The sequence below is a fragment of the Harpia harpyja genome, chromosome 3 (genome assembly GCF_026419915.1).
Source record: "Harpia harpyja isolate bHarHar1 chromosome 3, bHarHar1 primary haplotype, whole genome shotgun sequence".
Taxonomy (NCBI): Eukaryota; Metazoa; Chordata; class Aves; order Accipitriformes; family Accipitridae; genus Harpia; species Harpia harpyja.
Genome location: NC_068942.1, coordinates 63,941,551 through 63,964,513, shown reverse-complemented (window position 1 = coordinate 63,964,513; position 22,963 = coordinate 63,941,551). Strand labels below are relative to the sequence as shown.

The following is a 22,963-nucleotide window of genomic DNA, read 5'->3' as shown; positions in this document are numbered from 1 at the left end:
ATTAAATGTAAAATTTTGATGCTCTTCCTCCCCTCCCTTTGGAGGAAGAAGGTCAAAATTTCCACTGACTTTCACATAACCCCATGTGTAACTCAAGTATGCTGAAAATTTTTATTCACCTATTTTTTGAAAGGGTAAGATTTAGAGTTTTCAAAAGGCTTTGCTTCCCCCCAAATATTATTTTAAATATAATTATCATAACCCAACATACTCCCCACCAGCTGTAAAAGAATTTATTTCAGACAGTAAACAAGAACAGTAATGCAGCCAAATTTGGCTTGCCCCAAACGCAGCAACTTTTGTGCTGTGTATCTCTTAACCCAATGGAATTATTTATATAAATAAGTGCTGTAACATATTAGTATTTTCCACACGGACAGTAAGAATTCAGTATCTACAAATGACGCTGCCTGAACTCTGAAATGTTCGAGTTCACGCCTCACTTCTTCAAATATTACATCTTTAGATGAGCAACAGGTTTGCAGCAGACGGTTCCCTCCCTCCCTCCTTCTCAGAATACAGAAACTATTCCCACTCTTGGGAAGGAGAAAAGGCAACACAGAAGGAGCCAACCGCTAGTTCTGCAACCTGCTCTAGGCTCCTCCTCGTACCACATACATGTTGCAGAAAAGCAGCTGGTCTGTGAAGCCGAGCTATTATTCTACTTCTCTCAGGCTACTCCTACTGAAATACTGAGAAAACTCCTTCAATCCTTTTGGTGATTCTTCTCAAATAAGAAGTTTATATAAATCTAGCCTGCTTCTTTTCTCCATCTACAAAATGAGCCCTGAAGGAAGACAATGCATAGGTTAAACTGAATTGTACTGAGGATGATGGAGTAGTTCATTTATCAAAAACAAGCAACTCATCTACATGATATACTATATATACTTGCTACATGGTTGTCAATTGAAATTTTACAGAAGCTATTGATTATGATTATTGTTGCCCAATTTTAAGTTTACAGGATCCAATGCCAGCTCTCACAATATATGAAGTGAGAATTACTGTAGCAAGAAGAGTAAGAAAGTGACAGAAGCAGTAATAAAGGGACATATCAATCACACAACAGCACACTGTGACAAGTACCAGGCCAATTAAACATGGGGCAGGGAGAGCATTCCTACTAAGTACTCATTATTACTTGCTACTAGAACGCGTTTAGTTCTAGTACTGTAGATCCATACGTTACAGTGAAACACATCCCAGCTTTGCAAATGTTTTACAAAAGTGTCTGTTGAATCTGCCTCACTTGAAAAAAGACTTTATGTTTAGAGTTTATGAAGACTGATAGGGATGTTACAAGCCACAGAAATGTGATCGCCAGAGAAAGAACAGCCTGTGCAACAAATGCCATCTTTCACATAATGTTATTGTAAGAGGACAATAAAAGCAAACATCCATGTCTTCCCGATTTAAAATCATGATATATCTTCTAGGTGGAAGAAGTAGTTGGCTGTCTTTTGGGTACAGTGGATAGGTGATTTCCAAGCACAAAAAAATAAAAGGCATCGGAAACCGGAATAAACTATAGCACTTAACTCACAGTGCACTGCCAAAAAACACCTCTATGTTTCTGGGTCAACTGCAGGATACCTAAACTTTGAGTGATCTCTTAAAAAAAAGAAAAAAAAAAAAAAGTAGCATCATTATTTCCCTAAGCTTATTTTATCAGTCTCCTGCTTGAGAGCCATGTGTACCTCTTGTATTTTAGGTGAATACCTTACCACAGCGTAAATGTTAATAGTTATAAGAATAGGTACAGAATAAAGCAAATGTTGGAAAAAGCATCAAGGATTTCAAGCATACATTCAGATTTAATCATTGACCGCTATCTATGACATCAGAATAAATCCAGTTCCACTCAAGCACTGGAATCTGTCACTTGGAGTACATTATGCAGCTTGGACCTATCCATCTTTGCTACCATCTGCAGTTACTCTAATTCAGCAAAACATACATGCAGAGGAAGACTTAGATGTACAGAAATAACTTCAGTCACTCCTTAAAGTGCTCTGAGATACTTCAATATCTAATTTAGTTCTTTTTTATTGTGGCTATTTTAATAAAATTTTCTTAAGGTAGCTATGAATGTACTTGGAACTTTGTTCTACTAATGGGATGCTGTTGGTTTTATAAAACACCTGATACTATTTTAATAAGCCATGTGTAAAACTATTGCTGAAACAAATTATAATTTGGTTGTTTTTAAAATGTCAGATCCAATTTAAAATTATTTATCACCTTTATCACTGACAGATGGTAGTGCGGTATGTATAGCCAAAACCAGAAAAGTCTGTGAATTACAGGAACATGCAATTGAACAGTAAAGTATAAAATACAATTAAAGCATCTTTGTGATTCTCTTCCTACAGTTTAAAATACAAGTGTCTTTTTCACTGTGAGTGATCTGGATGAGAGCTATTCCTGGTTGATTTCTAAACACAGAGACTAGATTCTTACATCATCTTTCACAATATTTCACGAGCCTTCCAATTGAAAAATGTAGCTTTAAAGTAGTAAGTGTTCACATATATAGAAAGGTTACTCACAAATAACTGGAGTTCTTCAAGTCATTCTACATATACATTCTAACATGGCAAACTTACTCCCTGCTGCATGAGGCTGGAAAGTTCTTCCTTTCAGTATTGGCAGAAGGTGCACACTACATTTCAGACTCTTTTCTCCCCTTCCTTTGGATGAGCATGGCATTTAAAACAGAACTCATATTGTTCCTCTCAATGCAAAAATCATACCTGAAAGATCTCAAGAAGGGGGAAAGGCAGACAGGGTATAGATGTGGGATCTATAACAATATTCACAAACAAGGTAATAATTCCTGAAGGCCAGGACAATGAACACTCATTGGGGAAAAAAAGAAAAAGAAAACAAAACCCAGTACTGCAGTTTAAAAGCAGGATTTGCTTTGTTTCTCAAAGTGCTGATGTGACAAGAAAAAAAAAGTCCTTTGCACTTTTCTGAGGCCTTTCCCAAGTTGTTCTAAAAAAACCCCTTGATGTACTTATATATTAAAAGTTTCAAGTTCCTCCCATACAGCAGATTATTTCACCAGTCAGTAAACTGTGTAATATTTAAATCACAAATTCAGTGACATTCCTTGACTACAGCAAGCAGCTTGTACCTCTTCCCATGCAAAGGTACAACCCCCCCCCCCGCCCGGGGCTGTACCCCTTTGTGTAATGTAAGTCTGTTGTAAGAAACTTCTCAATAGGGTGAATCAAAAGTGATAGGGCTATGAGTCCTCAAGCACTCTAAATGAAATGCTGTGCTTTCAAGAGAGAATCAGGTCAACTTGTTTTGGTAAGAGAGATAATAGCAATATTGCAACTGAGGTGTTGGACAATGGAGCTCAATAAGAAGATAATTTTATACAACAAAATAGCAATACTCATCTGAAAGATTCTAGAGGGAAATAAAAATCTGAATATTATCAAAGGCATAGAGAAATTTTATTTATAAAGATATCTTGCTAAGTAAGATTGGCTGTTGTGTGCATGTTTCCCACATACCAGACTGGATCATTTTCTCTCTTCCTTCCAAGGAACTCTCAGATTATATTACTGGTCTACGGGTTTCTTTTATCTTAGTACCACCAATACATTCAGCTTTGTCATAGTCTTTTTTTGTTATGACAGCCTGAATCTGTTGCTTAACAACAGAGGAGTTCAGGAGATTGTTGTATCTATATAGCTTATCTATCGAGATATTAAGTAGCACTATGAACTACCAGGTAATTTTATTTTTTTAAATTCTTTAAATGTTTTGCCCTGAAGATGCATCTGCTGCCTACAAATGGCCTGCTGCTGTTCAGCTGACTATTGGAGGTGAACAACTGCAATTGCTCAAAGCAGCAATTTGCAAAGAGTTAATAACATACATGTTGCACACACCAAATGTTATCTGCTAAAAATTAATGAGGCCCTTTGTCATTTCAGAGTAGGAATGACCTTAATCTTTATTTTAAAACTGCCAGATGTAAACTGTGTGTGTTATTTCCTGCAGCAAGAGAAAGATGCAAGCTATGTATATCATGCATAATAAAACTGGTTTGTGCTGGTAATTTAAAGCAGCTGGGAAGCAATAGTCTAAAGGAAAAATGTCTAAGTCTGTGCAACCTTAACTCTGATCTGTTAGGATGACATAGTTACATTTCCTCAGACTTCAACTACAAATCTTGCACTCTGCACAAGATGGATCAAATCAAATATAAGTTCAACAACTAGGCTGGGCATCATACTTCTATCCTGAAAAGAATAACAAATATAAAGTGCTTTTTTAAATTCTTGGGTTGACCAACTATTGAAGCAAAATATTGACCATCTGGTGAATTTGCCGTCTCATGATGATGCTCTCAACTAATGATCTGAAGCATATTTTGGAAGATCTCTCTTAACCAAACAGAAGCTTTGAGCTCAAAGAAATTGGCTAGTAATGTGGCAAATCAGATCAATCTAGTAGCTCCTTCCAGTCTTCAAGTCTGTAACCCCATCAAAACAATACATAGAAGTGGTCAAACTAAATGGTGACTCTGTAACTCAAGTTTCCTCTCGTACCAAGTGTTAATTTCTTCACGGTCGTTATAAAAAGCTTGAAGAAAACCAGGTTTTGCCATGTACTCAGATGTTACACTTGGACTCTGGGAGGCCATCTGAGGAAGCATCTGATGTAAAGTTGTCTTAAGAGAGCTTCAATCTCAAATTGCAGGTTTAGTCAATAATAATGCTTTTCGTTCCACCTAGGAAGGAAATGGATGCCAACACAGACTAAGATTGGTTCCAACACCCGCTCCCCACCACCTGCCCTGGTATATGAACTACAATGACAATGTATACTTGCTGCTTGAAAAAATTGAAAACTAAACTTCTAAACATACTCAGATTTACATTTACCATTGCTCTGAGTGTTAAATAAGTGAAATATTTTCTATTCAATGTATTAGTATCACTAGAAACAGGACTAGCTTCTAGCTGTCATCTTCTCAGAAGAAAGGGTATTCTCTTAGAGTTTGTACCATATTAAGCATACTGAGAGGACCTGAAGTTCTCCAAAAATTCATATAGGATGCTGCCAGTCAAGTTCTTTCAAACTCTAGAAAGTACACAGGTTCCATGTACCTATGCAATATTAATTAGAAAAAAGGTTATTGAAAAATGTGAATGACTTGCCCAGAAGTCTTCTTTCTTAATTTCTTCAAAAATGTTTTAATTACTTGACAGAGAAACTGGAGAATTCTAGAACTTTGGACAAAACAACAAAGGTGGGAGAAAGGTAGAGGCCACACACAGTGACATTTTCCCAGAACTTATCTGACCTCCTGAGGATACAGCAGGTCCTTGTAAGGGAGCTCAGAGTAGTAAAGGATTCCTCTAGCTTAGCTGGACAAAACACTGATCTCTTCTTTTAGGCAATCTGTCACTAGCAGAAGGCAGGATAAATGAAAATTATCCCCACTTTTTAAATGATAGGATAAACACAAATATCTAAACCTACCAGAGCTGGAGGCAAATATGCCATTAAGTTTTTCTTGTTTTTATCCAACACAACAGCAGTTTACGCGTAATAAATGAAATGGAGTGTTACTAGTTTCCTGAAATCACTACAAATATTTACCAAATGTAATTTCACCATACTCCCAATTCCCACTTATTGAATGCTAGACAAAATATGAAGTACTGAATATCTGAAGTTACAAGGAAAAGGTCAATTTGCTCTTCCACGTTAGTGTAGCAATGGAATACTGAACAGCAGGGCCCTTCACAAGGGAGAGAGCTGTTCCTGGGAGACATGTTACAGATACTTTTGTGCATCATTAAGAAAATGAAATCACAGCTGTCAGATGTTGAAAACTTCAGCTAGAGAACTAATGAATTAAGTGACTGTACATTTCTCCACAATGCTTCAACTTGCATTAAAGCAAATTTCCATCTCATCTGCCCACCACTCTTCCAGCCTCTCATGGCGTGAGATTTGACAGCTTTAGCCCCCAGTTACCAAGGGTAAAATAGCTTTTCCCGCTGGAAAATACTGAAATACATTTTAATACATTTTTACAAATTGTTAGAATGGCTCAGGAAAGAAGTCTTCAACAAAGAGCAAAATAACCAAAGACTAATGTAATTTATATAATTGGCATATATAGAGAATAATATGTAGTTTCACTCTAACTTTAGATTAATCTGAACTGAGCTGGAACCCGTCTAATTTTCTTGTATACACATATCTTTTCTCTATACTACTAGTCAATTGAACAGCCAGTTGCCTCCCTTGATTTAAATACATACATTGATGAGAAAACTGAATGAGAAATAACTTGTTTATCAGAAATTACTTGCCCCCCTACTTTATGGGGTTCTCTTCCAGAGAGTTTGAGCAGTTCCAGAGCATTCTGAACTAAGAGCTCAGAAAAAGCTTATATAAATTCCTGCCTTGTAACCCAGTCACAGCTCAAAGAACTGCTGATAAATATATATTTTAAGTCATCCCCTTTTCAGTAGCACTGTAAGAGAATTCTGTAACTAGTGCGGGAGATTAATAAATCTGAAATCTGGCAGAATAATAATGCAGAGAAATGTTTCAGATGTTTCACCTGCTGAGGACTCCCTAAAAAAGCAGAAAACAGAGCCAATTAAGCAGAAATCTAATCACACTTAAATGTAACTAGAAAGTTAAGTGCAACTCACTAGGAAAAAAACCAGATGTAGTAGCCCAAAATACTGAAGCTTACTATAATACAACAACAGTATTTGTTGTATTTGTTTACAATACATGTAATTCACTGATTCATTGAGCTAATTGATCACATAATCATTACTTTCTGACAATTTTTAGTTCCACAAATATTTTTTTCAAGCATTATAGTGTCATTTGTTGGTGGCTTTTTGTTTGTTTCTTTTGTTTTTTTTTTTTTTTTTTTTAAATCAACCTATGTAGTTAAAATGAGCTACTTGACATGAAAATATTTCTGCTATGATTTCTCTCACAGAAGAAATGTTACAAACTCCTTATCTCATAGTCAAGTGACTATGCTGCTACCAGCTATGGTTTGAGACCCAGTTAAATTTTATTCTTTCTTCCCTTCAGGAAGATCAAATTACTACAGTTGGCATAAGCTGATGGAGTTCACCTGTCCATGTATCATAAAATGTGGCTCTGAGCAAGTTTGAAATACAGCTGAAAACTAAATGAGAGCAACAGGAAAATTTTAAATACGTTATATGTCACAGAGATGATGTATCATAATTACCCTACCAGTGACATCTTAAAGCTCATAAATGCATCCTTCAGTAACTATAGCTTAGCCTATGATTACGTTTCAGTGAAGGATAATCCATCTCTCTGGGAGAGAAAAACAGTGCAAAACCAAGAAGTTATCTATCTCACAATGAGCTCAATTTATACTCTTTAGAAATCTTCAGAAGAAGAGGAGGAAGAAAATCATCATTGTTTCTCCAAGAGATCCTCTTTTCCTGTTTTGCCTAAACTTGAGTTTTAGAATGAAACCCATTGACTAATGAGGCAAACCAGGCAAAGGTGGACAAGTCCTTTTTTTCTTCCTCTCTGTTATATGGGGTGAGAGAAAAGTAGGACAGGGACCAAATTATTTCATTATTATTGAACATATGGACTTTAAAGGACTGCGGATCAACCTCATGAATTATTATGGCTGAAACCAGACAGATTATTTACATCATTTACCGACGAGTTTATCGTTGTATGTCCTGAGATGTGTTTTATTGCTTTTCAAGATGCATTTACTTCACTGTAACAGTTTTCATGCTGGAAGTCCAGTCCAATCTGATAAACACCAATTAATATGACAGAAAGCCATTGTGACAAGATGACAAAGAATCTCTGCAATTAAATTATTTCCACAAAGGAACTGTTTTTCTTTCACTTTGTTACATTATATAATTCTCTAACATTAGAGTATGTGTGATCCAAGATTTGAATTTGTACAAGTACAGAAAAAAACCAATGCATCTTGATATACCTATCTTCTACTTAGAACTTTAAATGGCAAATCTACGGCCCTGCTCCTGACCATCTATCTGTTCACTATTGTACCTGCTTCTCCTCCCTCCTGCTCCTGATAGGAGTTTTCTGATTATTTGAAAGTGATATGTACTTTGTTTTTCCATGGTTAGAGAATCTGAGTTTGTGGAAAATCCCCCAGAGCCTTTTCTCCTTCAATTATAGGGATCAGTCAATATGGTTTCTTTAGGGAAAGAATAATTACTTGCATTTCTGCTTATCAAGACTTTATTAAAATAGATCTATTTATATCACTCCAGAGACTTTGGGAATTGATAACTGTATTGTTAAGGACAGATTATTTTATGAGTCCATCGCATAACATGGGAATTGTTTAAACATCTTTTCCACCAGGACGCTGAGGCACTGAAACAGAATATTCAAGAAAGAGACGTGAAAAGGCACAGGCAGCTGACTTTGCTTCCATTGCCAAAGCCTAGACAACTTGAATTCTGACATCTGTTCATATCATGAGAGAAAGCTGAGACCCAAAAGCTGAAGTACAGACAAATGAGTTCTCTACAGAAATAAGCTTTCCATACAAAAAGTGAAACAAGTTACTTGGAAAAAATCTTTACATTTAGTTGAAATATGCATAAAACTCACTGACACAGTAGGTTAAATGGAGGAATTAAAGCAAGAATAATAACAATTATACAACTACATTTTTGCACGAGGAAGATAGTATATGTAACACATTTGAGAATACACGCAGATTCTAATTTTTAATCTTTATTTTAAAATTTCCAAAAATTTAAGTATGACCCTTTAGAAAAACCTTCCAGAAAACATCAGTTTGAGCATTAGTTAACAAGAAGACAGTGCATACGTGTCCCAGAGCACAACAGCTGGTTGTAGTATATTCTTCCTCTTTAGTTAGCTAGTAAACCAGGCACAACCCCTACCACCACTTCCTGAAACAACATTAACAGTACTTAAATGGGTAGCATGTTTTATACTAAATAAACCACTATAATAGATTGTATTATCATTTCTACATTGAGCCAGTAATTTTTCTCTAGCAAAACTGAAATACCATTTAAGAATTCTTTTAGGTAAGTAGTAAGCTCTTAAAGCAGAAAATTCATCTTTGCAAGTTACAGAAATAACATGTATCATATTGAACAGATGAATGCCTGGCTGTATAGCTGGTGCCATACTCAAGGTTTTAGCTTCTATAATCATGGATCTACCTGTGATAAGCCAGGTTTTTTGGGAGCTGATGGGATTCACCTGACCAAGTTGGCAAGCCTCTTTGCCAACAAGCTGGCCAGACATGTAAGTAGGGCTTTAATCTAGACTCAGTGGCAGAAGGGGATGGAGTTTTGAGCAACACAGAAGAGCCAGGGGCTGCTGATGCATTAGGAACCAACAGGGCAACACCTGTGAAATGCTGCAAAGGAACTAGGGCTTGTTCCTCTAAAAAGGTGAAATGGTCAACAGCACAGCTGAAGTGCCTCCACATGAATGCACACAGCATGGCTAATAAACAGGAGTTGGAAGCCACTGTGTAGCTAGAAAGCTGTGATCTAATCGTTATCACTGAAACGTGGTGGAATGAATCACATGACTGGAGCACTGCAGTCAATGGCTATAAACTGTTCAGAAGGGACAGGCAAGGAAGAAAAGGTGGGGGGGAGTTGGCCCACTATGTAAAAAAAAAAAAAGTGGATTGACTGCACAGAGCTGTGTTTGAAAAACAGTGATGAATAGGTTGAGAGCTTATGGGTGAAAAATCAGAGGTCAAGCCAACAAAGGAAAGAGGCCACCTGATCAAGAGCATGCTGCCAAAGCATTCTTACTTCAACTACAGGAAGCATCATGCTTACAGGCTCTGATCCTGCTGGGGTACTTCAGTCACCCCCAAATGATGCATCTTTACTGTTATTTACTATATAATAGTCTATAAGTCTATTTACTTAGCTTTTAAACAGTCTTTCTCCCCACATCATTTCTTAGTTCAAAAATCTACCAAAAGATTTGAGTGGCTATAAACACTATCTTTCCTGAACCCTTTCTTACTCTCTATTATTTCGAGCTCTGCTGTAGATGTCTTTTTTAAATCATGGCTTCTCAAAAAAAGTTAGTTTCAATCTTTTTGCATTAATTTTAAGAGCAAAAATATAAATATTTACTATTGCCAAATGTTCCAGGTGCACATCAACATCATTATCTTCAATGTATTTTTAGGTTTTCAAGCCATTGTCACCTCATAGCAGCACTTACTTATCGCTTTCCTGATTTGCATGTTCTAGAGAGAGTCTCATAAGCTGAGAAGGTTGAGATTTTGTGAATCTCTTCAAGTGTTATGAAATATACCCACTCCAAGGAGGATTCCAACACAGATCTTCAAGAAAATGAAGTCTGAAACTATGAAATATAGAATGGACCAAAAGCAACTCTTCTTTCTACTGATTTGCAGCAATTCTTTCACATTTGCTCTATAGTATTTATTTCACAGCCCACTTCCAGAGGCTTGTGTTTTCCTCACACCTGCTCTCTTCCAAACATTCCTCTTTCAATGCTCCTTCCCCCATTAGTTCTACAGAAAAACATTTTGATTCCATAAAGAATATCTATTTTCCTCATGCATACAAGTATCTTGGAAGAGAAATGAAAAAATAATATTTAGGTTGTTGATCCAAAACTTAAACAACAATAAAGAAAAAGTTAGAACCAAAAGACTATAGTTGCTTTCTTTGAAGTCACAAGCAGAATGTGGGACTGGCATCATCTCAAATGCAGTCATACCACAAAAATATTAAAATAAAGCTTTGGAACATAGCAGTGTTCAAATGACTCAGAGTTACTCAAATTAGTTTGCTCCATATGTAATACACCTACTTTTCTTCTGAAGTCACACCTTACCTTTGCTTCCATACTGTTCTGGTGGCAGGTCATAAGGTACAGGAAAATATATTGCTGAATCATTACTTTCTGAAAGCATCTTCCCTCTCACGTGAAAGTAACCTTTGTCAAATCCCTATGAAGAAAGGAAAACATAAAGAAAAAAGACTTATCAGTTTTAGGGGAAAAAACCAAACCTAATCCACAATAGATTCTTTCTCAATAGGAGTTATTTTAATAAACAAAATGTTTTGCCTCCATTACTGAGATTAGATATTTCCTAATGCACTTTCCTGTCTTAAGAACTCAGCTTCTCTTACAACTATTTCAGGCTCTTCTTCTTTTGCATTCATTGGCTTGGCCCCACAGGTGGGTCCACATTGGATATACTCTACCTTCTCAGTCCCTTACACATATACCAATCTATTTCCATGTTCACTAGGTAAACACACTTGTGGCCTTGCTTGTGTGAGCAATTCTATCCAAATTGCCTAAGGTCTTTGCTAGCCCAAGGTCTTTGCTAGTACCATATGGGCAGCACATCTCAATACAACGAGATGTTGCTTCTTTTGCATAAATGCTTACGGACATTGGAACCAAATTTTTAATGATTAAACAAAATACTAACACCTCTAGTGTTTAATATTTAACTAAAGGGAAGAGCTTTAAAATTTTTCTCTTTGCTGTTTAGCTTCATTCTGACCATATTAGTTAGATGTTCAGTGTGTTTCATGAACTGAATTAAAATTCAACTTGTGATACAGAAACAAGCCTACAAACTATACTTTTCAGATATCTTGGGTAACGCTATCCATGTACACTAAAACAATTTAATGAAGATTTGAAACTTCTTGCATAAAAGTTTCAAAGACTATACTCATATTAGAATGACAGTGGATTTCAAACAAGATTAAGGATTACAGAAAAAACTCCTATAACCAATACAATGGCAGATAGATTTAAAGTGATTCAGGTAACTTTGGCAGATGATACTGCTTAGCCACGTCTCCAGAGAAATTGGATCCTATTCATCAACTGTAATGAGTTATACCAAAGCAAATTTCTAATACTGAGATTTCCAATAGCCTATTTTCAGTCAAGTACAATTTGATTAGAACAGGCTAAAAGTTTAAAGGCTATCAAGCTTTTATTATTAATTTCTGAAGACATTACTGGACAACTGTATTTTTCTTTCTGAAATCATATAATACTTTGAGTTGGAAGGGACATTTAAAGGTCATCTAGTCCTACATCCCTGCCATGAGCAGGGACATCTTCAACTAGATGAGGCTGCTGAGCCCCATCCAGCCTGGCCTTGAATGTTTGCAGGGATGGGGCATCTACCACCTCTTTGGGCAACCTGTGCCAGTGTTTCACCACCCTCATTGTAAAAGAATGTCTTCCTTGTATCTAGTCTGAATCTACCCTCTTTTAGTTTAAACCAATTACCCCTTGTCCTATTGCTACAGGACCTGCTAAAAAGTCTGTCCCCATCTTTCTTATAAGCCCCCTTTAAGTACTGAAAGGCTGCAATAAGGTCTCCCTGGAGCCTTGTCTTCTCCAGGCTGAACAACCCCAACTCTCCCAGCCTTTCCTCACAGATAAGGTGTTCCATCCCTCTGATCATTTTTGTGTCCCTCCTCTGGACCTGCTCCAACAGGTCCACATCTTTCCTGTGCTGAGGACTCCAGAGCTGGATGCAGTACTCCACATGGGGTCTCACCAGAGCAGAGCAGAGGGGCAGAATCACTTTCTTTGACCTGCTGACCATACTTTTTATGCAGCCCAGGATACAGCTGGCTTGCTGGGCTGCAAGCACATATTGCCAGCTCATGTCTGAATATTAACTTATGCATTATCCAAGCTGTAGGATCCATCTGTCCAAGTTTTACTGGAGTACTGTTTTGTAATAGTACAAGCAAGCTTCTTAATTACCACTAAATAATCCCATTTTATTCAAACATACATGTTGGCTGAATTGATAGTCCCATCTATATACAGTACTTTTACAATACTAAGTTCCTCTTTACTGAAGTTTTACTTCATCAAATGGTAGCATTGTAAGTTGGAGAAAGCAACATTCATATGACCACACAGAGCATGGGATACAAAGCAGCCTTACACCTTTTTCTTTGATATTCAAGAAGCATAGTAACAAAGGAAAGGGAGAGCTGCCAAAGACAGTGTCAAGCTGTATTACAGCAGTTCTAGCAAGTCAGTTCAAGAAACTCCTTCAGCATATAGATGCTTCTTTTGTCTCATGACCCAAAGTAACAGGAAACTATGAGTTATGATCTAAGAAACACTGTGTATTATTTCAAAGACTAGCTAAAAACCACTGCCTTTTAAATGAAAGAACAGGAGAAACAAACAAACAAGGTCCATGATGAAGAACACCAAAGTTGTACAGCTGTTGCCTGGCACCATCCAAGTTTGAAATTTGTAGAACCATTGCTATCAAAGCACATAGTGTAGAACACCACTTACTTAGGCCTCTACATATATACATAGTAATCTCAGTTAATTCAAGTATCAAGAGCTATGCCACATGTATTCCACGCTGAAGTTCATAGCAGTAGGTGCTTTTCACAAAACATAAAAGAAAAAAGCACCACTTGTAGGACATTTCTGATCTCATTTTCTTTCCTGTTAGCCATCTTTTTTTCAACCCAGTAATGTTTCCATTTCTGCTTCATTTCTTCTACCCTCCATTCCCTGTTATTACTTTAGTGTGTTTCTTTTCAGGCATTTTGCTCCCTTCTCTTTTTCTATGCCTTTGCTTTCCTCTTCATTCTTCCTCAGTAGCCACCAGTTATATTTTCATCTCCTTTGAGAGTCTTATGTCTTCTCTGATACTGTCCTCCAAGCCCACTGGACTCCATCAGTTGATTCCCAAATTGTTTTATTTGTCTGTCAGAATTTAACCTGTAGAGATCTTCCATTCAGGAAATGCTAATCTAGGAAAAGATACTTAGTTTTCCTCATAACATCCTGGAGTAAGGGTCTGGGTTATAGAATACATTCTTTAATAAAGCTCTCTGAGAAGATCCACATGCTTTTAAAAGTCACTCTCATGTCTATCTTCACACAGATCACACAGAAATTGAAATGTCATACATTTTGTCTGTTTTGAGCATTTCCTGAACGTTGACAGCTCTCATTGCTGTTTCCAAAAAACAAACCAGCAGGATTGTGCCTAAAAAAATTCTGCCTGTCTTTTAAATTTTCCTCAGCCATATTCTATTCTTTCAGAATTTTTCCCTCTGCAGCTGTATTTTGTTCTTTGACTACCGTTCACAGCAATACATTTTGAAATGTTAAGAGATACATTTCTCAGTTGGGAAAGCCTATTTTGTTAGATACTGTTGTGGGTCCTATTAGTGCCTTACCATCATACAGTGTAAAAGTAGGCATTGGGAAGAAGAATGGGAGAAGGAAGTAGAACACCTTTTAAAATTCTGCTTTCCAACCTTTTTTTACCCCAAACACAAGGCAGATTGGAGACTATAAAAAAAACCCATCACATAAGACAGAGGTAAGAATTGCCATCCCTACTTAAGTAGGAATTAACACTGATATCACTACAGTATTTTGATACTACTGAAGTAACTCCTACAGGAGACAGCTGATTATTCCACTGGATGATTATGGGACTATCCTTTCCCACGTCAGTAAACAGAAAAAAAGCTTGCTCTTTGGCAAAACTATTTAAAAACTCGCTAGTATAGGCAGTTAAGAATTAAGGATGCACGCAAACTTTACAGTGACCATGCTCCTCTGGCCAGGAGAATACACAATGAAATCCTTACTCAACATTGAGGCATATTTATTCAAACCAGAGCTTTACTCAACTGTGTCAGAACATTTTTTTTTGTAAGAAGCCCACAGTGACAAATTCAGGTATCTAAACCCAAAGTTCCTTGGCTTGGAAAACATGCCTCAGGGTGTCTTTACCACTGGAGTTTGAAAACCCTGTAGCAGTTCTGTGAACAGTAAAAGCAAGGTTTAATTAACATCCTAAAGTCCACGTATAAAATCTCAGTTTACCTACATTGTATTTATTTCCCCACCCCTATTTCAAACAGGATAGAAGACTTCATCTGAAACTAGATAAATCAAAGAAGAAAGTGTTACTACATTACATTGGAAGTTAATGTTACAGTCAAAGAGCTTAACTTACTTTTAGTTCTGGTCTAAGTTAAGCTATGACTGAAGGTGCTTGGTTCAGTTGTTTGAACTCAGCAAAAATTTAAGCAGTTCAGTTCTGATGACACACACATAATGGCTGGCTGCTCTCTAATCCAGATTCAGCTCATACACCCATCCCCACAGGCAACTAACTATAAGACAGTATTTTACTCATTACCAGTGAGTATTCACCAAACACAGCGTTTCAGAATCTGAAATACTATTGTTAGTTGTCTGTGACTGATTATCTAGATATAATTGTAGCATCTGATAGTACTAGGTAGGCAATCATGGGTAAGTTCTCAGTTTAATAGCAACTACTATATTTCTCTGAGTTTATATTTCCAAAAGCTGACTGGCTGCTGACTGGCTAGTACCACATTCTTCAACAGACCTTTTAGAAGATTTAAGTATTCCACAAACTTTTATACCATTTTACAGGTCAAGCTCCATTTATCTTACAACCTTATGAGACACGGAAGCTGTGAGGAGGAACTATTTAGTTAAAAAGCTTTCCATTAGACACTTTCAGGATTTTTCAAACAAAATAACTACTGCAACATGCTTTCCAGAAGTCCATATTGTTAGGTGATGTTTCTCTCAACATGTTTTACATGTTAAAGATGTAACTTATTTCAGTCTCTAGAAAGGAATCCCCAGCAGCTGAACGAGCAAGCTGAACATGAGTGAGAGTGAAGATGTAGGAGGTGAGAAAGAAATGGAGATAGAAAGGGAAATGCAGTTCAAACACAGGACACTATTTTTTGTATAAACATTATTTTTTAATCAAGAGAAGCTTGTGATCTAATGTCAGCATCAGCTGATTTTTCCCTAAACACTAACATTGCAAATGATGACAGCTGCTGCTCTGTTGAGAACAACCATTCAACATATTTCTGAGAGTCTGCATTAGCACACCAGGCCAAGACCCAACCCCAAAGCATAACTTCTGGAAGCATTTTAAAAACCAGACAAAAACTGGCAGTCAACAGCTGGCAAGTGAGGAACGATCCACTTCCAAATTTGTATTCAGCAGAAAATAGAAAGCCCAAACCACAGAGCTAATGGAGTTTTTAAGATTAGGAATATTATATGTGTGCTATGTGAGGGCACCAGGGTAGTGTGGCCGAGCGGTCTAAGGCGCTGGATTAAGGCTCCAGTCTCTTCGGGGGCGTGGGTTCGAATCCCACCGCTGCCAAGAATGTTTTAACAGTTGGATTCTATGATCTTCAAGGTCTTTTCCAACCTAAACAATTCCATGATTCCAAGTCTTAACTTCTACCAGAATAAGTGTCATTAACTTTGTGATCAAACTGCATGAAACCACCTGAAGAAACAGAACTATCAGAAATTGGCAGTATTAAATTGGCATTCCAGTAGCTAGAGTGTGCCAAGTCTCTTGAGGCCCAGGAATGCTCAGTTATGTTTCAAAGCACTTCATCTAGCTTGTATTCTGTATATTTTTAATTGCAAACAAACTTTAGAAAACTCAGTTTCTAAATGTTAGTCAATTCCTAGTTCTCCATTATCTTCACCTAAGACTACTCTGCCACATATGTTAAAACCACATTGAACAAACAACGGTCTTGACAACCAGACTAAGTTATCAAAGAAGGACTTTTTATACAGTTAACTGCAGGGCATATACATAAGATATTCACAAGCTAAGCATTGCAACTTGTGTATCAGATGACTGCATGTACATAAGGCAAGTATTAATATTTGTCTCTCTGACTACCTCCTCATTATCAGGTGACTCCACAGGCACTTCCCAGTGAGGAAAGGAAAGACAGCTGCAGTCCCTCTCCCCATTTTGCTCCCATATACACCATATCATGTGACTACTGACAGGTGACTTAATTTTGAAGACTGGCAACCAGAAAAAACAAGTATCAAAGTTTAGGAAACTGGGAGGAAACTAATATGTATTGTTACACTCTTGCAAGTTTTAGATGAGCTTGAATTAAGTTGTGTTCTGAGAGTTCTGAAACTCAAACATAAGATTATCTCATGCACACTTTAGATTTTAGTCCAGCCACCTGTATAGGAGCACATATTTGCTTGCTTTCTGTAATTTATGTAGGACAAGTAAGAGCTGAGAGGGCTGCAGAGAAAGCATTGTACTTACACAAAGCATCTTTGCATTGCATATGTTTTAATTACACTACTCAACAAAATCAAACTGAACTTTATCATGAAGTATGATATATTAGAATTGTGCTTCTCATGTGTACACATTTCTGTCAATTCCGGATGAACAACTTTGTCTTTCAACATGTGAATGAGAATCAGAGGCTAACCTATCACATACCATTTTGTAAAAAAAAATACAGCAGGCCAAACAGACTCAGTAACTGAGGAGAACCTTGAGAACACCATTGTGTCACAGATTTATATCTGGATCTGTTTCTCCAGATTTATACTTGCATCTCACATGCACCTTTGTCCCTCCACTCACTACCCTCCCACCTCAAATGATACAGAAGAAAAAAAAAAGAGAGAAAAACAGTAAGAACAATCAAACAATCTCCACGTTAGGAGCAACTGAGCACGCTAAGGACTCTTCAGCCTAGAAACAGATAAAGGTCTATAGAAAGAATAGTATGGAAAAGGTGAATAGAGATCACATGGTTATTGCATCTTTCAATGCAAGATGAAACATCAAATAAAACTAATTTTCATAACACTGTGCTTCATGTGACATTAAGTTGTGGAACTCAGCCAGAGCAGGTGTGAATGCTAGAAGCTTATAGGCATTTAAGAGAAGACAAGAGATGCTCACAGAAGAGGCTATAGCCTCCAAGTCAAGAAATCTTCAGGGATAAACTACTACATACATGCCTGACCATTATACTTTTCCATATGCGTCTGCTTTTGGCCACTGAGAGTTTTGAGATGTTCCTTTGATATGACAAAGTAAAGCCTTCTACTCCCCCAACAGTGGCTACTGTAAAGTAACCAGTGTGACAAAAAGAGAAATATCTGGGAACTTGGCTCTACCATTTATAGTGGACAACACATTTTCCTCAGTCAGGTCCTAGCCATTTACACCTATTTTCATCCAAAACCTCAATGATCAGCCTTTTCCACAGGCTCTCGTTCCAAAATCAGGCCAAAAGAAGGTTATCTCAATGTGATCCTACACTCACCTCCATGCTCTCTGCCACCTTGAACTTGCTTCTTCCTAATTCTTCCTTGCAGCAGCACTCACCTGAACATGTTGAGCTGGTGCATGGAAAAACACTGAAAACTTGTGCAATTTGGTTTTGGCCAGTCTGAGCTGGTTTAAACCACAAGGAATCCACTGAGCACCAGTGCCAGTACCACTAAGGGAGTGAAGACAGCCACAGACAGGCTGTTACAATGGTGGGGCCAACCGATGATGTAGTTCCACATATTAGGCTAATCTACTACTTTGATGTGTTTGAGAAACCAGATTCCAACCTATCTTATCAGGTGGTTAATTCTCTAAGAGACTAACCTGCTGAGTCAGACAGGTACAGCAACCTACTTGTCACCAGAACATGATCTTGAGTTACAGCAAAGCTTCACTATATATTATTCTTCCTAGGCTGAGAGCCTAAGCCTGCAGCAGTTATAGGTTTAAAGAAGAGAAGCCTTGAACAAACAAAAATGACTGACACATCCCAAGATTGTCAGCATCCTTTCTGCAACTCTGAACTTGCCCTACAACTACTCAGTGAGATCAAGATCTTGGCCAGGTTTGTGTAACTTTTGTTGTTTTGATCTGCTGTATGTATAGAAATTAGATTAATTTACTCTGAGTAACTAACTACTTCAATTCCTGCTGAAGGCTCCTTTTTTACTGCATAGTTACAAAATTTCCATAGACTTTGATGACAAAGGATGGCCCAATAGAAAAAATTCTTATCTCTAAAGGTTAACGACACCTTTGAAATAAATGATTTTTGACAAATGGAGATCCCAAGGGTCAGATCCTATCACTTGGAAATCTGCTGCAGCGTATCATTAGACTGAAACACAGCCTTAGAGCAAGTTATCTCAAGTTATGGATGCTAAATTAAATCTCATTTGAAGATATTCAGAACCATCTTCTAGAAATGCTGACTCCTAAAGCTGCATAAAGGAAAAACTTTGCCAAAAGCATTGGTTTCTACTAAAACGTTACAAATGTATTTAATTCATGAAAGGCATGCTGCTGTAATGACAGCAGCTTCTACAGATATGCCTGAGGAAAGCTTAAACTAATGTGGACACTGCTAGCACAGTATAACATGATACTTACCTTGCCTGTGTATTAGCTCCAGTTCTTGGACAGTTTTGCCAATTTGTACTGAACTCCACTGCTATAACCATCAACTGGCAATTCTCAAGAAACATCTTGTGTGCATTAAGCTATTTTTGGTTTTCAGATATGAGACTGCATTATGCATGCATCATAAGGATAAATTTATACTGCAGAAAAAACCATCAGCCATTCAAATCCTTGATGACTATGGTTAAATTTGTTTCCAGAAGCACTTATTCACTTGTTGGTAGTAACTCATCTTCCTGATATGTATGTTTCTGCACTTTCTGAAAAGCCATTTGGTTCCCTAAACCCCTCTACTCCCCCTCCAAAGCAGCTTACTTACACTTCTATAACCATGTTAGGAGTACAAGTGAAAGTTCAGTTTTGAAATAGTGGCCCCTAGCTTTTGCATTTGACACTGACTATATTAAATGTAAGTTGTGTTTATTTTCAACTTTAAAAAGAAATCACAAAGCAGCATAGAAACTGTATTTTTCATGACAGATTTTTTCTTGAGAGAAGGTGGACACTCCCAAGATGAAAACTAGAATTTCATTACTGCTGTAAAGTTGACAGTTATGCAGGTGTTAGATAAGACAGCACAGTAACACTGTTACAGTCTCAAAGCCTGAAATCTTTTTCTAGGGGATAGTCACAACAATCAGCAGGGAGCAGTGGAGTAGATGGGCAGTGGACAAATCCTACTTCTCTAATTAATCAGATATTACCTTGCAGGCATACTATACAAGATTACAGTTCCTGATCCCAGTGTATGAAACATTAATTCTCCCACCTTTTTGCTACTACAAACATTAAAAACAAAATAAACATTTTTCATCTCTTTACTGAATGGTCAAATTTTCAGCAGTGACTCTTCTGCACTGCAGAAGTTTTCACACTGCTTGCTGCTTCAATGAATGTCAAAATAACATAGACCTATATAGCAATAGGTGAATTTGATCTTTTCTTGAACATAGTGGGGACTGGAACCAGAATACCCTGACTGCCTTTTCCAAAAGGCTGATCAAAAGGAAAACACACAATGCCAGGAGTCAACGACTCTTACACATTTAAAAAAACAAGTGTTCTCTGGGGTTCATTTCATAAACAAATTTAGAGTGTGCATATGAATGTAGAATGCAGCAAAAATTGCTGAAAAGCCTTTAAGATTCAAAGCAATGCAGCCCCCCTCCCACACCAAGTGGAATTACCTCTAGTCCCTAAACAGAGGTTTGGCAGAGGGAGAAAAGAGGTCAAATTTTTGCAGTGTTTCAGTGAAAACTTTCCTCTCATGAGAGCAGCCCCAGCCAATGTCTTTTTTGCCTCTCACCCTGATGACCACAAGGCTTGAGCTTCATTAGGAACTGTTTACCCAAGAGTATTTAGCAAACCTGTTCTTTCCAGTTGTCATTACTAGTAGAGTACTCACACTGGATTTATAGCAGAATCTCTCTCTAACTTTAGTGTAAACAGGCCTGCAGGCTTCTGCTAAAGGCTGGAGCAGATTCTTAATAAGTATCCAGTGTGCTCTTAATCATCAGTAAACTTAGCTTAGACACTTCCTTTAAATTCTGGTTATTTTGATGCAAGACAAGAATAAAAACACTTCATTTCTAATAATTTTAATCTCTTAAATGTCTAAGTGGATTTTACTCCAACTGCTAAGACTGGGCTGTGAGCAGAAACAAACACATTAATAATTTTGGTCTAAACAAACACCCAGAATGATGAAAAAGTCATTAACAGCAGAAACTTCTAACTAACTGGCAAAGAAGGTAAAGTTGTAACTTCAGATTGCTGAAATTTTCCAAGGTTCAAGTGGCTCAGAACCTTTTGTATTTGATAAACTAAATGCTCCTGAACAGATAACTCTGTTCATCAAATTGAAGTCTGATTTTAGAATGAAACGTGAGTTATAGAAAAACCTCACAAGAATCAGATCAAAGGCATTAAGACTTACAATACTAGGTGCAAGGAAGAAAATTCATAAGTTTTGGCCCTCTGAAAAGTGTTCTGGTGATCCCCCCCCCACCCCTGCTCCACATGCAAAAAATCCTGTGTAGAACGCAAGATTCAAGATGGAATGCAAGCCAAATGTTTTCACAGGGATTTTTCTTTGGGGTTTGTTTTTTTTGTTGTTGTTGTTTTGGGTTTTTTTGTTTGGTTGGTTTTGTTTTTTGTTTGTTTGGGTTTAAGTGAAAATTTTGCAGATTGCTCAGATCTGAAACAGGTATGGTCACTCTTGGCAAAAAGACTAACTCATTCCTGATTTTCTATCCATTTGAAATATGTTTTCCAAAACTAGCAATGCATGGAAAAAGCCAGAGTCAGAACAGGAATATTCAAATTATGTAAAATGACTGCACAATCTGGTGATCAGTTATGTTCATACAAAAAACTTCATTCACTAAGTAGAATCATACCAATACCATACGTAAATTCTTTGCTCAGCAGCATGTGGAGATAACAGCCACCTCCTTAGAACATTATTTTATCCCTTGAGGTCAGTTGCTGTTAAAAGTAAAATCTTTTTGCATAATTTTTTGCCTAACACTTCATTATTCTGTTATTAATAGTTGTTTATGCAAGTGATGGGTTTTGGTGGTTTTTTTTTGTTAGTTTGGGTTTTTTTTAAGATTGCAGTGATATCAAAACCAATGCTTCCTACCATAGGAAGGTTGTAGGATTTTTCTTGTTTCAGTCTAGTCAACACATTTTCTCTAAAAGTTTTCTTCCACATAACTGTGCTGGAGAACAATGTCTGAGATTGGTCTCTGATATTGTGAACCTTAGAGACACACTGCTATGTAAACTCCTTAATAAATGTCAAGTGAGATATAGTTCTTTAGCTACAGCCAGAAACCAATCTTAATATTGCTATCTTAGGAGACTACAATTACATAGTTATGGTACGTAAACATTTTTACGATGTCATAGTATTAGTAAATATTCATTTGGAACTATATTACTAATCACAACAGAAATGATGAAACATTATGTGAATAGCTGTAAACATTATCTAGGAAAGATGTATTCTTCATCAGAAAAGTATTTCTAAGGACTTTTAGCATACAAACGCTTTTTCAGAGAAACTTGCAATTTCTTCTTTGGAAAAGAAGAAATTCCACACAGGAAGGAGTTTGAATGGTTTCTGATCATAGACTAACTGATGTTGATAACATTTTGGTACTAATAGGTTCACCAGAGAGAAGGAGGAATCAACAACAGGAACAAGAAACTCTCATCTCCCCACTACCAGGCAGTAGTTCTAAATAAGACAAAAAACAATCTGAAGAAAAAAGCAAAGCTTTTTTTCTTAAATACAACGCACAATTAACGCACAATTAAGTCACAGGACTCATTACCACAGGATTCTGTAGAGGGCTAAAAACCAGCAAGATTAGTTCAATAAGGAACATGATGTGTTAAAAGAATAAGAGAATAACCTAGTGGCTACTAACCATCATGGTCTGGATACAATTTTCCTCCTGGAAAGCCTTTAAAATAAATCATAGGGAACACATACTAGAGATCACATACATACTGTTTATTGTGCTAATCCCCATGGCATCTGCTACAACTGCACTAAGACTAGACTACAAG

The 22,963-nt window shown here is 37.1% G+C and overlaps 1 protein-coding gene and 1 non-coding gene across 3 annotated transcripts in view; one reads left to right on the top strand and one right to left on the bottom strand.

Annotated features, from left to right (window-relative positions):
• The window catches only part of TDP1 (tyrosyl-DNA phosphodiesterase 1), a 50,769-nt gene that overhangs the window by 531 nt on the left and 27,275 nt on the right, over positions 1-22,963 (bottom strand). Inside the window, exons 15-16 of one of the 2 annotated variants that reach the window (XM_052782962.1) lie at positions 10,921-11,035; positions 7,749-7,815 (exon numbers count right to left, since the gene is read on the bottom strand). In XM_052782962.1, coding sequence (XP_052638922.1) covers positions 7,793-7,815; positions 10,921-11,035 — 138 coding nt within the window. In that variant the 3' untranslated portion in view covers positions 7,749-7,792. Of the gene's footprint in view, positions 1-7,748; positions 7,816-10,920; positions 11,036-22,963 lie in introns of those variants that run through there. The other variant, XM_052782961.1, reaches the window with a different exon arrangement.
• Positions 16,204-16,285, top strand: TRNAL-AAG (transfer RNA leucine (anticodon AAG)). The gene has a single exon. It is a non-coding gene; the product is annotated as a tRNA-Leu (tRNA).